General features: G+C 36.6%; 1 protein-coding gene across 1 annotated transcript; it reads left to right on the forward strand.

Moving 5' to 3' along the window:
• The first annotated feature begins 4,972 nt into the window (after positions 1-4,972).
• On the forward strand, positions 4,973-13,973 carry LOC147537654 (laccase-7-like). Its single transcript, XM_086642393.1, has 6 exons — positions 4,973-5,150; positions 6,372-6,523; positions 7,174-7,418; positions 7,630-7,758; positions 7,896-8,873; positions 13,677-13,973. Exons 1-6 carry the CDS (start codon positions 5,049-5,051, stop codon positions 13,805-13,807), a joined length of 1,737 nt encoding a protein of 578 aa, XP_086498519.1. The 5' UTR covers positions 4,973-5,048; the 3' UTR covers positions 13,808-13,973.
• Positions 13,974-14,157: the final 184 nt, after the last annotated feature.

The following is a 14,157-nucleotide window of genomic DNA, read 5'->3' on the forward strand; positions in this document are numbered from 1 at the left end:
GGAGAGAAATTAGGAGTTCGACTAAGGTTTTGTGAGAGAAAAGATGAAGAAAAGAGGAAAGTTTCACCATCAAAGATTACATTTCTTGTGATGTAGATGCGGTAGGATTTGTCATCTAAACACTTATATCCTTTATATTGAGAGTTGTATCCCAGAAAGATGTATGGTGTGGTTTTGTTATAAAGTTTATTTAAGCTATAAGGTGTGAGAAGAGGAAAACACCGACAGCCAAAGATTCAAAATAGGGTGTATTCTAGTTTTTGATTGATTAATTTTTGAAAGATCATCTGACCGTGATGAATCAAAGATGGTAATCTGGTAATAGTGAATATGGTCGTTTGAAAAAGCTTCAGGCCAAAAATCGTTTGGGAACCAAGGCTTGGTGAAGAAGACAAAGGGATGTTTAAACCATATTACGAATCTTGCGCTCCGCAACCCCATTTATTGTGGGGTGTGAGGGCAAGCCTTTCGATTTTGAACCCCATGATGGTTGAGAAAGATCAATACATCAGTGATGATGTATTCACCACCCCCATCAGATTGCAAATTTTAATGGGGCTTGAGAATTGTTTTTCTACAAGATCCTTGAATGTATGAAAACCGGTTTTGACTTCTGATTTTTGTTTCATAAAATATATCAATGTAAATCGGGTAAAATCATCGCTGAAAAGCAAGACTAATCGTTAACCTGAGACAGAGAGTGCTGGTGATGGTCCCCCCACATAACAGTGGATAATTTTATTGCGGTAAGTCGACATGTGGTTAACTAAAGTAAAGAGGGTTTGATGATGTTTACCAGAAACACAACTAATTCATTTATTTTTTATAATTACATAAGTAAATAAGGGTAATACATCGTTCCTCTGAGGAGCCTCTTCCCTGTGGGAAGGTCGTGAACAAAGAAGCCATTACGGTGAAAAAACACAACACAGTTAAAATCTCAAAGAAAATGAGAGATGGAAATCAAATTCTTTTTAAATGAAGGTACAATTAAAACATTTTTAAGATACAACTACCAACACCAGAGACTGAGGTAGTGTTTCCATTCCCTATTATGACTTTCTCAGGGACAGGAACATCAGAGCGAGGAATAACATAAGTTGTATCAGATGCAATGTGGGTGCAATGTGGGATGTGGCTCTAGAGTCCACATACTGTATGGGTCACCCGTCATCAAGAGCACCCCTAAAAATCCACGATTAGTGGGGCAACGAGGTAACCAATCCCATGAACTAAACGACAGATGGGCCCGACCCATTTATCTTCAGGCACCCCCACAACAACGTTAAAATACGGAAGTACATGCAACTCTGGATAAAGAGGTCCGTCATCACCTCCTCAACAAACCAAAATACGGAAGTACATCTAGCTCTGGATAAAGAGTTCCGCCCTAACCTCCTTAGCGGACCAAAATACGGAAGTACATCCAGCTCTGGATAAAGAGGTCCGCCCTCACCTCCTCAGCAGACCTCCCTTCGTATATCCGTTAAGGAGGCGTTACAGTCATTCAAGATGGCAATATCCCGAATATATCTGTTAAAGGGTTACAATATCCATATTAATGGCGACAGCTCCGTGCGTTACAACATTGAAGACGAAAACGCCCAAGACCAGGTGACATTTGACCACGCAACACTATATAAGGATCATCTGGTCATCCACTAAGGGATCCAACTAGGAAGAACAACACCCAACATCCAATTTCACCTGCAATCAACCGATCACTTACTTTCTCTCACATCGATCATCCAAATCTCTAGCAGGCAACCAATGACTGTTACTATCATCGAGTGATCTTTCTCTCTCCTGACAACCACTTGATCAAGCAGTTGAGGAGTGATCTTTCTCTCTCCCGACGACCACTTGATCAAGCAGCTGACGAGTGATTTTTCTCTCTCCTGACGACCACTTGATCAAGCAACTAACGAGTGATCTTTCTCTCTCTTGACGACCACTTGATCAAGCAACTGACTAGTGATCTTTCTCTCTCTTGAGAATCACTTGATCAAGCAGTTGACGAGTGATCTTTCTCTCTTCTGACGACCACTTGATCAAGCAGAAGATGACTAATCCTCCTTTCTCCACACGATCAAGAGGCGCAAGCACTTTATCTCACAATTTAGAGAATTAGGCAAGCATACACCCGGTTGTATCACCTCTTCTCCCAACGATCGTCTTGTTCAGATAACATATTAAAATTGATATCTCAAAGTCTGGTTTAAAATTCATATTTACTATTTGCCAAGTTTACTGACTTGACCGTCGGAGCCCCCTTAGGACGGCACCATCCCGGTGTCCCCTAAGATCTTACGGTCACGTGTGTTTTGTCTCTTTGGTCACAGGTTAAGCCCAAAGACGTCATCTGTGCCCGCAAAAATATTAAATAGGTGCAGGTCTGACTTCCGGTCAACGGCCCGGTCCTCTTGACTTTTTGACCCGCGATTTCTTACCCTCACACATACCAGTGAGGATCAGGAGTAATGGAGTCAATACTAAAAGCAGCAACGGGTTAAGCAAGATCATTTGGTCGAGCAATGTTGTAACGTTGACGAGAATAGTGCCCTACTCTGCCACATTATTGACAAATGATGATTGGTCTTTTAGGTGGTTTGCCTAGAAAAGGAAAAATAGGGACGAAAGTTCCTCCACGATTTGAGTAAGATCTTCGGGCAGAACCCCGACCACTACCTCTGCCATAGTGAAAACCACGAGTTCCTCGATGAACAGAGGATGAGCTTCAGTGAGGATTTGATTGTGTGTACAAGGTAGTGTGTTGGGAAAGTTGATTTTGAAGAAGTTTTTGAGTGAGAAGTTAGGAGTGTAGTTCAGAAATGAAGGAGGAAGAGGTCGAGTAGTAATGGAGGTCACAAAGTAAAAGAAATACGTTACACGTAAAGTAATAACCACAAATTTTAAAAGAATTTATCTGTAAAAAGTCATATTAAATCATTATGACATTGCTCTTTGATTGACCTAACATTCTTCCAAATTAAATTTCTCTCTTGGGAAGACTTTTACACAAAATTTGGGGTTTAACGTTGCCATCTCATGCAATCCGAAATTAAAAGTTAGAAAGATAAATGTGATAAAGAATAGATGAGATTTGCCAATTAGGTGTGTGTTTGTATATATATGTATTTGAGTACTAAAATTAGAATACTTAAATAAAGCCAATAAATAAGATTAGAGTAGTTAATTAGAAAGGAGGGCTGGCAGTTGGCTGTTAGGAAAAAAAAAGAGAAAAAAGGACCCGAGGGAGAATTGAACCCAAGGCATCACAGAACATATATTGAAAAGTTACCAACTTGGCTGTCACTCTTTTTTGCAATAATCCTGACTCGTTTTATTTTAGTAGGAACTAAAGAAGCTCATCACCAATGGGCCCCTTGTTGTGGGGGGCCAGTGCGGGCGCACGGCCCGCACTGGGCCTTCCACGGGCCTGCTGGTGGTGGGTCGTTGGGTCTTGGTGGACCCAATGCTCCTGATAACGTCCCACCTTTATCCCAACCAATCCAAGCGGAAGTCGTTGGGTGAGGTCTGTTGGCACGGGTTAAACGTGAGTCGTTTGATCTATACGTGGCTTCTTTTCCCAAATGGCCCCAAATCAGCTTCTATTTTTGTCGTTTAGTCCCTAAACTAACTGAACTTCGTCCAAACTTTAAACTTCAAAATTTCGTGCATAAGGAATCAAATTTAAGGGAGTCTTTGCTTTAAATTTAAGAGCTACAACGAGAAAAACACAACGACATACTCTATTTTTTAGAATGAATAGTCGGATTGAGCCAAAATCGACTCCTATTCCAACATAGGTTCATGAGGGGGAAAGTTTATTTTAACATAAGTTCATGGAAGGAAAGTGTTGGAATCGGACCCTAGCTAAACATTAGTTGGACCGGTAATTTTTATTTTTGAGGGACCTAGACTTGTCTAAATTAGTAGCAAGACATATCGTTGGATTCGTCTTTTCGAGATCTTGAATTTAGACCTAAAGTTTGTTCATATCCGATTCCATATGAAGTCGTTATTAACAGATTATGTTTGTATGCAAAGAGGTTAACTACGAATCGTATTTTATAGTTAGTCCCACATCTAAGACATAAGGCAAGTCTTACTTCCTTATTTAGAGTCTCCCATGTGTTACGGGTACATTGTTTGAAAGGATGAGGCTTTTGCATGGTTTGCAACGTAGAAAGCACACGCGTGGCGTGGGAGAATGTGGGTTTAGGGCACATTAGGCGCTCTAGTGGCGCATTTTCCACTACAATGGTGTTCACTGTCTCAAGTAATAGACAACTCGATTTGGGCTTCTTTCTCTCATCTCTTCGTAGCTTTAGGGTTATTGTTATTATTATTATTATTATTATTATTATTATTATTATTATTATTATTATTTAATACTGATGAAAAACGGACTTAAAAAGTCCGTATGTTAAACATAAACATATTTCAAACATAAATAATTTTTTGTCGAAAAATCAAACTTAAAGGTCCATACAAATAGAAATAACTTTTTGTTGAAAAGTATGATTTAAAGTACGAAATTCAAACCGAAATTTATTTCTTCTTCTCTTCCTCTAAATCTTAAAGTATGTTTTGTTTATCATCAAATTATTTGTTTCAATATAGGAGAGAAACAACAGAAAGTCCCTTGGTTCTTGTAGGATGCCAATAGTCTTTGGAAGTATTGGGAACAAAGGTTGACAATATTGAAATGGATGATTGAACAACTCGATTTCCAAGTCTTCGAAGGGAGTATAGGTTCAACAATAAGAGGTGGGCAATATTCAAATGGAATGATTGAACAACTGGATTTCCAAGCCTTTGAAATCGTCTTCGAATTAAAAAAGAAATTCTTATTCTCAGGACATTTCAACCAAAGCAAGAGAGATAACATGACAAAAGGCTGGCTTACAAACAACCAAATTAAAAATTCCATTCAATTATATATATGTATACATATAGACATGAAAGAACAAGCTAGTTCTTTAAAAAAAGTTGTAATAGAAGAGGAAGGGGCAAACTCCTCTTCTCTCTTCATTACTGTCACCATGAACATGGCTAGTTATCCACATTTCTTCTTCTTGATCACATTTGTTCTTGCTCTGGTTTCTCCTATTGCTTCTGCTAGAATAGTCGAGCATACTTTCCATGTAACTAATCTAACTTCAACTCTTCTCCCTGCTTTATTTATTTCTTATCTCTACATTCTTTCTCATGTCTCTAATACTATCCATGCATGCCAATCTTTTAAGGTTTCCTACCATCTTCATGCTTGCATTTCAATGGTTCAGTTCTCATTCTATTAGGATTTGTACATGCATTTGATAATTTGAGTTTTGGAGTCATATTACTATATGCACACGCGAGTCTAAATGATTGATTCTCTTTAAAGGTTTACTCTGTTTCAATGGGCAAAAAATGTAGTATTTTTGTGGACGTAGATTTGCATCGCCTATTTGTTGATCGATAAAATCAAAACTATAATCTATGTCATCAATTTATTGAGTTAGACTCGCAGGCTGGGTTGTTTGTTTGAATATTCAGAGACGGAAATTTAAATTAGGTTTCGAGTCGGATTTTAGATTTTTAATCTTAATCAAATCCAAAATGATGTTTCAAATGGACCGAACAAAAGACCATTTTTTCACACCTCAAAACAAGTCTGATATATGTCAAATTGTCCCTTCCTTATAAATAGAAAAATTAAACTCATTTGAACTAGAAAAAACGAGAATCATTATTAATTTTCTCTATGAAGATGCTATTTGGCCCGAAAGTCAAGCCCAACCTTAGGCCAAAGGCTGATGTGGTCGGCTGGCATTGATTATGTCATTTCTCTCTCCACATGATCCGCCAATGGGAGCTGGCCACATCAGCTTTCGTGGTCAACCCCTAATTTCAGGGCAAATAGAATTTCTACATATGTATTTCCCCGTTCATTTTTCCAAAAACACCACCACGACATCACCAACATTACATGCCCTATCTCCATCTCTCTCTTCTCTATCTGTTACTCTCGGGAAAATAAATTTTCGTCCGATCTAGTTTGGATTTCTTTATTGGAACCCTTACTAGATCTGGTGGGGGTTTTCTGTTCGAACCCTCGTCGAATCTGGTGAGAGTCTCCTCTTATCTTAGTTCTCGTGAGAGCCCCTTCCAATCCAAATTCAGCTAATTCAAATTCAGATAAAGAAAGAAATACGGATCATGTATACTCTATAGTTTACTATGACAAACAAATCAAGAATCCTAAGAATACTGGGTCCTATAGGCTATATCCATACATTCTTAGGGTTTAATTTGTTGGTTTATTTAGAAAATATAACACTTTCTAATATAATTAATTATTGATTAATTCTGTGTATATGTAGGTGGGCAATGTGAAGGTACACCAACTGTGTCAAGATCGCGTTATAACAGCAGTAAATGGTAGCTTACCAGGTCCAACCCTAGAAGTTAATGAGGGTGACACTCTTATTGTTCATGTTCTTAACAAGTCACCTTACAATGTCACCATCCATTGGTAGGTAGACCATTCCAAGTTGACTTATTACACATTCGATTACAAAATTAATTTCGAATCTTTTGCCTCATAGAATTATTATTTTTATTAAGATTTTGGGCAACGTGCCTTCTCACATTATTAGGTTGATCTTAATGGAACCTACGAGATGATTGGAAGCACGTTCATCATAATAAATATGTTTTCTGCGGATTTTGTAAAGAACTTCTTTTGTTAAGTGGATTGTCTATTGAGAAACACACGATGTCCTCAAACTCACTGTGTTTTCATTAAGTTATATCCAATTTTAAAAATTTGAGTCGAACTCTAACTAGGTTTATACGTGATTACTTTGATCATATCCAAGTAAAGTTCTAGAGGTCCACATTACAATTTTGAGGTCCCTTCGCCATAGACGAATAGTTTTAACTTTCCACAAACTTAAAATGCTAATCATCATATACAAACAAATGGGAATGTGAAAATTGCCCTACATATGGACATTAAACGTCTTATGAACAATTAATAATATGTGCATATATTATTTCTTTTCCATTTTCTAAAAGAAATACGTGCATATATAATATTGTATCATTATGGTTTTTCTCCCTTGCACGATAAGGCTCGCATTTGTCCTTAGAACAATATATTGTTAATTTATTTTGAAACAGGCATGGAATATTTCAACTGCTAAGTGGATGGGCCGATGGGCCAGCATATGTGACTCAATGCCCCATCCGTCCTGGGAAAAAATACACCTACAAATTCAAAATTACTAGACAAGAAGGAAGTCTTTGGTGGCATGCACACTTTTCGTCACTCCGAGCCACTGTTTATGGTGGACTTATCATCCGGCCAAGAGTGGGCCGATCATATCCATTCACTAAACCACATGCGGAGATCCCCATTATATTAGGTATCCTAAACCTTTCCTCGATTTAAATATCATCTTAATGTATTGACATACGAGAGTCCATTTCATTTGACTGAACGTGTTATCAAAAGCCATTAACTGGTTATTTTATTGTATGAAAGAATAGTTCTCGTGACTGCTCGTTCGCCATAGGTTAGTTAATTTGATAATTCAATCTAATAAAGATTTTTTTTTTTTTTTTATTGTTCGATAGGAGAGTGGTGGAATGCTAATGTGATGGACGTGGAGAAAGAGAGTCTTGCCAATGGTGGTGCCCCTAATATTTCAGATGCTTTTATGATCAATGGTCGTCCTGGGGATCTCTTCCCTTGTTCGAAGAAACGTAAGTAAAAAAAGCAACTACATAACTCATTACTTGTGACTTTTTCCCTCTATAATCGAAAACTAATGACATGCTAGTCGTGTTTAGATAAGTACTAACTAATAAATAACAACACAATTTTTACGGCATACTTGCAGATACATTCAAGATGAATGTCATACAAGGAAAAACATATCTTCTACGTGTTATCAATGCTGCAGTCAATAATCAGTTCTTCTTCAAAATAGCCAATCACAAATTTACCGTCGTAGCTATTGATGCTTCTTACACCGAACCTCTTGTCACAGACGTTATCATGTTAGGTCCTGGTCAAACGACTGACATTCTCCTAACGGCTAACCAACCAATTGCAGATTACTACATGGCAGCCCACACATATTCTAGTGCTCCGGCCGTGCAATTCGTCTCAATTGCAACCACGGGTATTATCCACTATTTTGATGGCACGGGAAAAAATAATTCAAAACTGAAAACACCAAGAATGCCAATTTTACCAGCCTTTAATGACACCCCAACTGCTCATAAGTTCTCAACAAGCTTGACTAGCCTCAAAACGGGGCGTTTCTTTGCTCCAGTCGATCGAGATGTAGATGAGAAAATGTTTATTACCATTGGATTAGGGATTAGTCGATGTGGATTACCTAACGGAGCTAATTGTACTGGTAGTCCATTTGGTCCTCAAGTTAGGTTTTCATCGTCTATGAACAATGTATCATTCGAATTACCATCAAAATTATCGATGTTAGAGGCATTTTCTCGAGGAGTAAAAGGGATTTATACAGAAGATTTTCCTAATCAACCACCACTAGTATTCGACTATACCAGTAAGAATCTAAGTACTTCTTTATGGTTTACTGAGAAAGCCACACGTGTGAAGAAGTTGAAGTTTAATTCAAGGGTTGAGATTGTGTTTCAGAATACAGCTATCATTGGTGTGGAGAATCATCCTATTCATTTACATGGGTTTAATTTTCATGTTTTGGGTCAAGGATTTGGGAATTATAACCCTAAAAGGCATAGGAAAAGTTTCAATTTTGTTAATCCCCAAGAGAGAAATACTATTGGTGTGCCAGTTGGAGGATGGGCTGTTATCAGATTCCGAGCCAATAATCCAGGTAAAATTACTAAACCTCTCTAATCATTAGTAATCCTATCCTATATATTAAAAATATCTTTAAATTTAGAAGGTTGCAAATAAGATTACAAATTTTTAACTCCAAGTGTCGCATTGAAATTTTTAGTCATTAAATATTTCAATTTCAAATTGAACTTCAACGGCTAGAAATCATCTTTTCCCAAAATCTTAAAAAGAACTAATGATGTGTTTGGATGATGGAATCATGAATTTGCAGATTCATGAGTCTTCTTGATTCATGATTCCACAGATTCATGAATCCGATTAATATTTTTTGGTTTGTTTTCTTCATAACTTTTTTTCGAAAACCGTTTTTCTATTTTTTTTTTTCTTACAAACAAATTATTTTTCAAAAATAGTTTTTCCCGAAAGCCGTTTTTTCCTCGAAAATTGCATTTTTTTTTCCCCGAAAACCTTTTTCATGAAGCCAAAAAGTTTTCGGGAAATTTCAGTTATCGAAAAACGGTTTTCGAGAAAAAAATGATTATCCGGTAAAAAAACAATTTTGAAGGAAAAATTTGTTTTCGGGAAATAAAATAATTTGGAGAAGAATCGGTTTTCGGGGAAAAAAATAGTTTTCGGAAAAATCGGAGTTTGAGAAAAAATGATTTTCGGAGGAAAAAAACGAAAAATTTATTTTTAAAATAATTATTTTGTAAAACAAAATATCTTTCTGTTGATTTTAAATTTGAAATCTAGGTTTATTAATCCAAAATCCTAGCAAATCTTTGGGGGTAGGGTGGGATTTTGGTTTTAATACAAATTTTGGAATTAGGAATCCTTAAGATTCAAGAGACCAGAGATTCTTGATTCATACCAAATCCCACTTTTGATAGGAATCCTGCAACCAAACACACCATAATTTTTTTTATAGAAATAAGGGTTATTCCCAAATAGCCCTCAACTTTGTGACTGGTTTCTTGCCTAGCCCCCTACTTTATCTACCCAGATGGACCCCTTTTTAAGATTTCGTTATAACACCGTTAACTAGTCATCATTTTTCTTTCCTCCATCTCATCACCTCTCTCTGCCACCTCAACGTCTTCATCGGCAAAGGTCGCCGGCCAATTTTCCGACCGGCGACCTTCAAACCTAATAAAAAAAAATATATATATTTTCCTCTCTCTCTCTCTCTGAAAGAAATTTTTTTTCCTCTCTCTCTCTCTCTGGATCTGTTCTAGAGAGAAGAGGTCTGTTCAAAAATAGATCAGTCAGTTCTTGAACATACCTCCTCTCTCTCTCTCTAGAACAAATCTAGAGAGAGGAAAAAAAATTTTTAGAGAGAGAGAGAGGAAAATATATTTATTTTTTTTAGGTTTGAAGGTCGCCGACTGGAAAATTTGCCGGTCGGCGACCTTTGCCGGTGAAGACGATGAGGTGGCAGAGAGAGGTGATGAGATGGAGGAGAGAGAAATGATGACTAGTAAACGGTGTTATAACGGGAATCTTAGAAAGGGGGCCATCTGAGTATTTTTGATAAAGTAGGGGCTAGGAAGGAAACCAGACACAAAGTTGGGGGTTATTTGAGAAATAACCCTAGAAATAACCATGTTATATAAGCAAACAATTAAACTTTAGAGGTTTACCATGGAGATGCAATGAGATTTTAGGATCTCTATCTTGACACATGATGTATCAAAGTCATGTAAGATGTTTGAAATTTACTCCATCATTAATGAAATGAATATCTCATTAATAAAGTATAGATCTTCTCCATGTCTTTGTAATGACCTTTAATGCCATGTTTGGCGCGTGGGAATGGAATGTGATTCCCATGAATCACATTCCCGTAACGTGATTCCTAGGAATCAGAGTACTGTAGTTTGATGTTTGGTTTGACCAGAAATGAGAATTTGATTCCTGACATATTCCTAATTAGGTGTTTGGTTCGTATAGGAATAGGAATGTAAATATTTGTAAAAGTTTACCTTTACCCTTACTTAAACTACATAAAATACACATAAACTTTGTTATATAATAAAATCATTATTATTTATTCAATTTCGTAGATATGAAATAATAATACGATACACCAAAGGGATAAAATTTAAAGATAATAAATAAAGGTCTTAATAAAAATTTATCTAAAATAAAATTCTATTCGTAAACGTAAATAGAAATTTATCTAAATTTAAATTTTGTTCATAAACCCTAGTTTAATCATGATTTATATATCACACAGTAATTTAAAAATTGGTAATTCAATATTTTGTTAAGGATATATTTGCAAATAAATATTAATATATGTGATCCCGGAGGAATGGGAATCACAAACCCACCTCCCCCTTTGAGTTTGCTATTACCCATTTTTAAGGGAATCGCATTCCCAAGCCCACGCCATTCCGACAAGCCAAACAATGATCTGGAATGTGATTCTCGAGAATCACATTCCATTCCCACGCCATTCCCGCACGCCAACACATGGCCTAAGGGTCTTGGTATAGCCTTTTAGGGTTTTGCTATGACTTTTAAAGGTCCAAGTATCTGTAATTTTGGCAATAAAAGTGCTCTTCCCAAATCATCATGATGTTATTTACTTTTGTATCCACATGATGTAATCAAAGCCATGTAGATGTTTGGAATTTACTCCATCATTAATGAAATGAATATTTCTTTAAAAAAAAATATCTTGACACATAAAAATGAGAATCTCATCTAAGAGTTAACATGTAAGACTGATTAGGATTTTTCTGAGTTTTTCATTGGATGTGCTCTAAATTTTTATTGACTCGCGAACGCAACTGTCCAATAACGAATGTGAGATATAAATTTTCTGTTTTGTTCCGCTATTTCAAGAAATATAAATCTGTGTCTCGAACTCGAGACCTAAAGAGTGGAAATCAACCTGATAACTACTTATCCAAATATTATTGACAATAAGTTCAACATACTTTAAGAAGTATGAAGTTGTGTCTCAAACTCGAAATCTAAAGAGTGAAAACTAATTTTGTAATCACTCTAGCTAAGAGTTGTTGACGATAGATGCTTTAGATTATGTAATATTATACTAAAATTTCATTTGTGAAGTTAAAATGCTAAAGCTTTTTAATTTTAATTTAGATCATCTAATAGGGTTGATACATGTTATTCCCTAGGGGCCTCGTCAGGCTACGCATTGCCATGTTAGTTCAATACTTTACATGCCTGACAGAGGCTTTGCTTGCGTGGTGGAGGTATGCCCGTTACGCAGAACTGCTTGCTCTGTAGGGATCTTGTTTTGCAGAGACTTTGCAATGCTCAGTCGAAATAAACTCTAAAACGAACTAGACTAATTCTAATTAATACGACCTTTAATTTGTGATGAACTAAAAATTTTGGTTGTCATAATTGTTTGTATTATAATAATACCCTCAAGATCATATTTTTGTTAGTCAAACTGATCATAGAATAATTTTTTTTCCAGTTTTACCCAATCTATTTAAATATTTCCTTTTTACCACCCCCCCTGTTAACTTATTATCGCCACAGATAGTCGACCGACCATCTGCTGACAACATTCCTCTAAAAACAATAATTCATGTTTATTTTTTTCTCTTTCTCCTTCAACCACCACAACCACCCTAATATCCTTCCTTATGCAGATATCTTTCTCCCCATCTGTGTTCTTCTTCCCCACGGGGTTCAGAACCTTTCATTCCAATTGGATTTCAAATGGAGTGGTTGTGATAGTAGTGTTTGTGGAATAATATAAAGAGAATAACAAAGATGGAAAAGCCTTCTTTTTTTATGAATATGTCTGAAATATTTTCCCACGTCATGTAGACAAAGGGCAGGATGACTTTACCGAGAAAGAATAAAATTAAAAATTACTCGAAGTTTTACTAATAAAAATATAAATGTGTGAGACAACTAATTCTAGACCACTATAAATACCAAACGTTAGTTACGAACTTACGATTGGGATCAAATTTGAACTAAGTCACTAACCCATACTAAAATTCTCTATTTTAAACGTTTCTATACTTGACTAGGGGTGGGAATCATGACGGACGGGTCGGGTGCGGACATAGCAAGAGTCGGGTCGGGCGGGGTCGGCAACCTTGCTTGATGACCACTTAATTTTTCGGCCGGACAAAATCTCCTTTCTAGTTCGCCATTGCCTGCCCGTGCCCGCTTAATTGAGCAGCCACGTCGGACAACGGGCAACCCGATGCGCCCATAAAAAATAGAATTCATTTATGTCTCAAAATGAGAAGCCTTGAGCATAAACCCCAACCTAGGAGGGAAGCTAGCCCAAGGTTTGAAACCCATCGAAAAGTATAATGCTTTACTTAGATGGAAAATGGTCGGAGGTATTTATAGAAGCTCATGCTTCTTTAATTCCTCACAAATTACAATGTGGGACATTCCTTATAATATGAGTTTTCCTTTCATTTTATTTAGTCCCACATAGAAAGGTAATAAAGTTGAAGAAGGGTTTGAGGGTTATATCTAAGCATTATAGTGAATGCATCCTTGGTACTTGTATAAGGCAATGTGGGCTCATAAGAAGCTTAAATCGGGTCGGACTCAGACGGACAATTGACGCAAGGTTCTTACCCGTGACCGCCTATTGTTCTTAAGCCGTGCGGGCGGGTAGTCCCCGTTATCGGACAACGGACCCCGATTTACAAGGCGGGTCTCGGACCCCTCGGGGGGTTTATTCCCACGTCTATATTTGACACATCTTAATGGTCAATTTTTTGTGATTGATTGGTGAATGAGTTCAATTTATAAAGTAGAAAGTGAAATTAGGCCCAAAGTACAAGTTGGAGACCTAATAAGGATATATGGTTTTTTCCAGGTGTATGGTTGATGCATTGCCACTTGGATGTCCACTTGCCATGGGGGCTATCAAGTGCATTTGTCGTCGAGAATGGACCAACTCTGTCTACCAGGCTCCCTCCACCACCCATTGATCTTCCACACTGTTAAAGTTTTTCAAGCATTCATTTGATTATTGGTGTTGAATTATTCATTTATATTTCTTTCTTCCTAATTTAACATTGACTTATAATTGAATCATGTTGCATGTATGTGTTATGATATTGTAATAACAATAAAACAACTCCTAAATTACTTTCAGCTTTGTTTTGAGTGATATTGTTTTAAAAGTAATTTCAGACTTCGAAATATGCATGCATGCCACACTAACATATATTAAAGCATTTAGTCCACGAAATTAGAGACTTTGATTAGTTTTAACATATATACATAAATATATATATATATATATATATATATATATATATATATATATTCTCAAAACAAAAGTATAATGAGAA

Source organism: Eschscholzia californica, unplaced genomic scaffold (assembly GCF_041429995.1).
Source record: "Eschscholzia californica isolate CP2 unplaced genomic scaffold, dmEscCali1.0.p SCAF_5, whole genome shotgun sequence".
NCBI classification, from domain to species: Eukaryota; Viridiplantae; Streptophyta; class Magnoliopsida; order Ranunculales; family Papaveraceae; genus Eschscholzia; species Eschscholzia californica.

What these genes read in the sequence shown, in the direction of transcription:
- LOC147537654 (XM_086642393.1), top strand. Translation starts at nt 5,049, where the DNA reads ATGAACATGGCTAGTTATCCACATTTCTTCTTCTTGATCACATTTGTT. An exon ending in CTTCCCTTGTTCGAAGAAAC is followed by an intron (nt 7,759 to 7,895) that starts GTAAGTAAAAAA and finishes GCATACTTGCAG; the next exon opens with ATACATTCAAGATGAATGTC. An exon ending in ATTCCGAGCCAATAATCCAG is followed by an intron (nt 8,874 to 13,676) that starts GTAAAATTACTA and finishes GGTTTTTTCCAG; the next exon opens with GTGTATGGTTGATGCATTGC.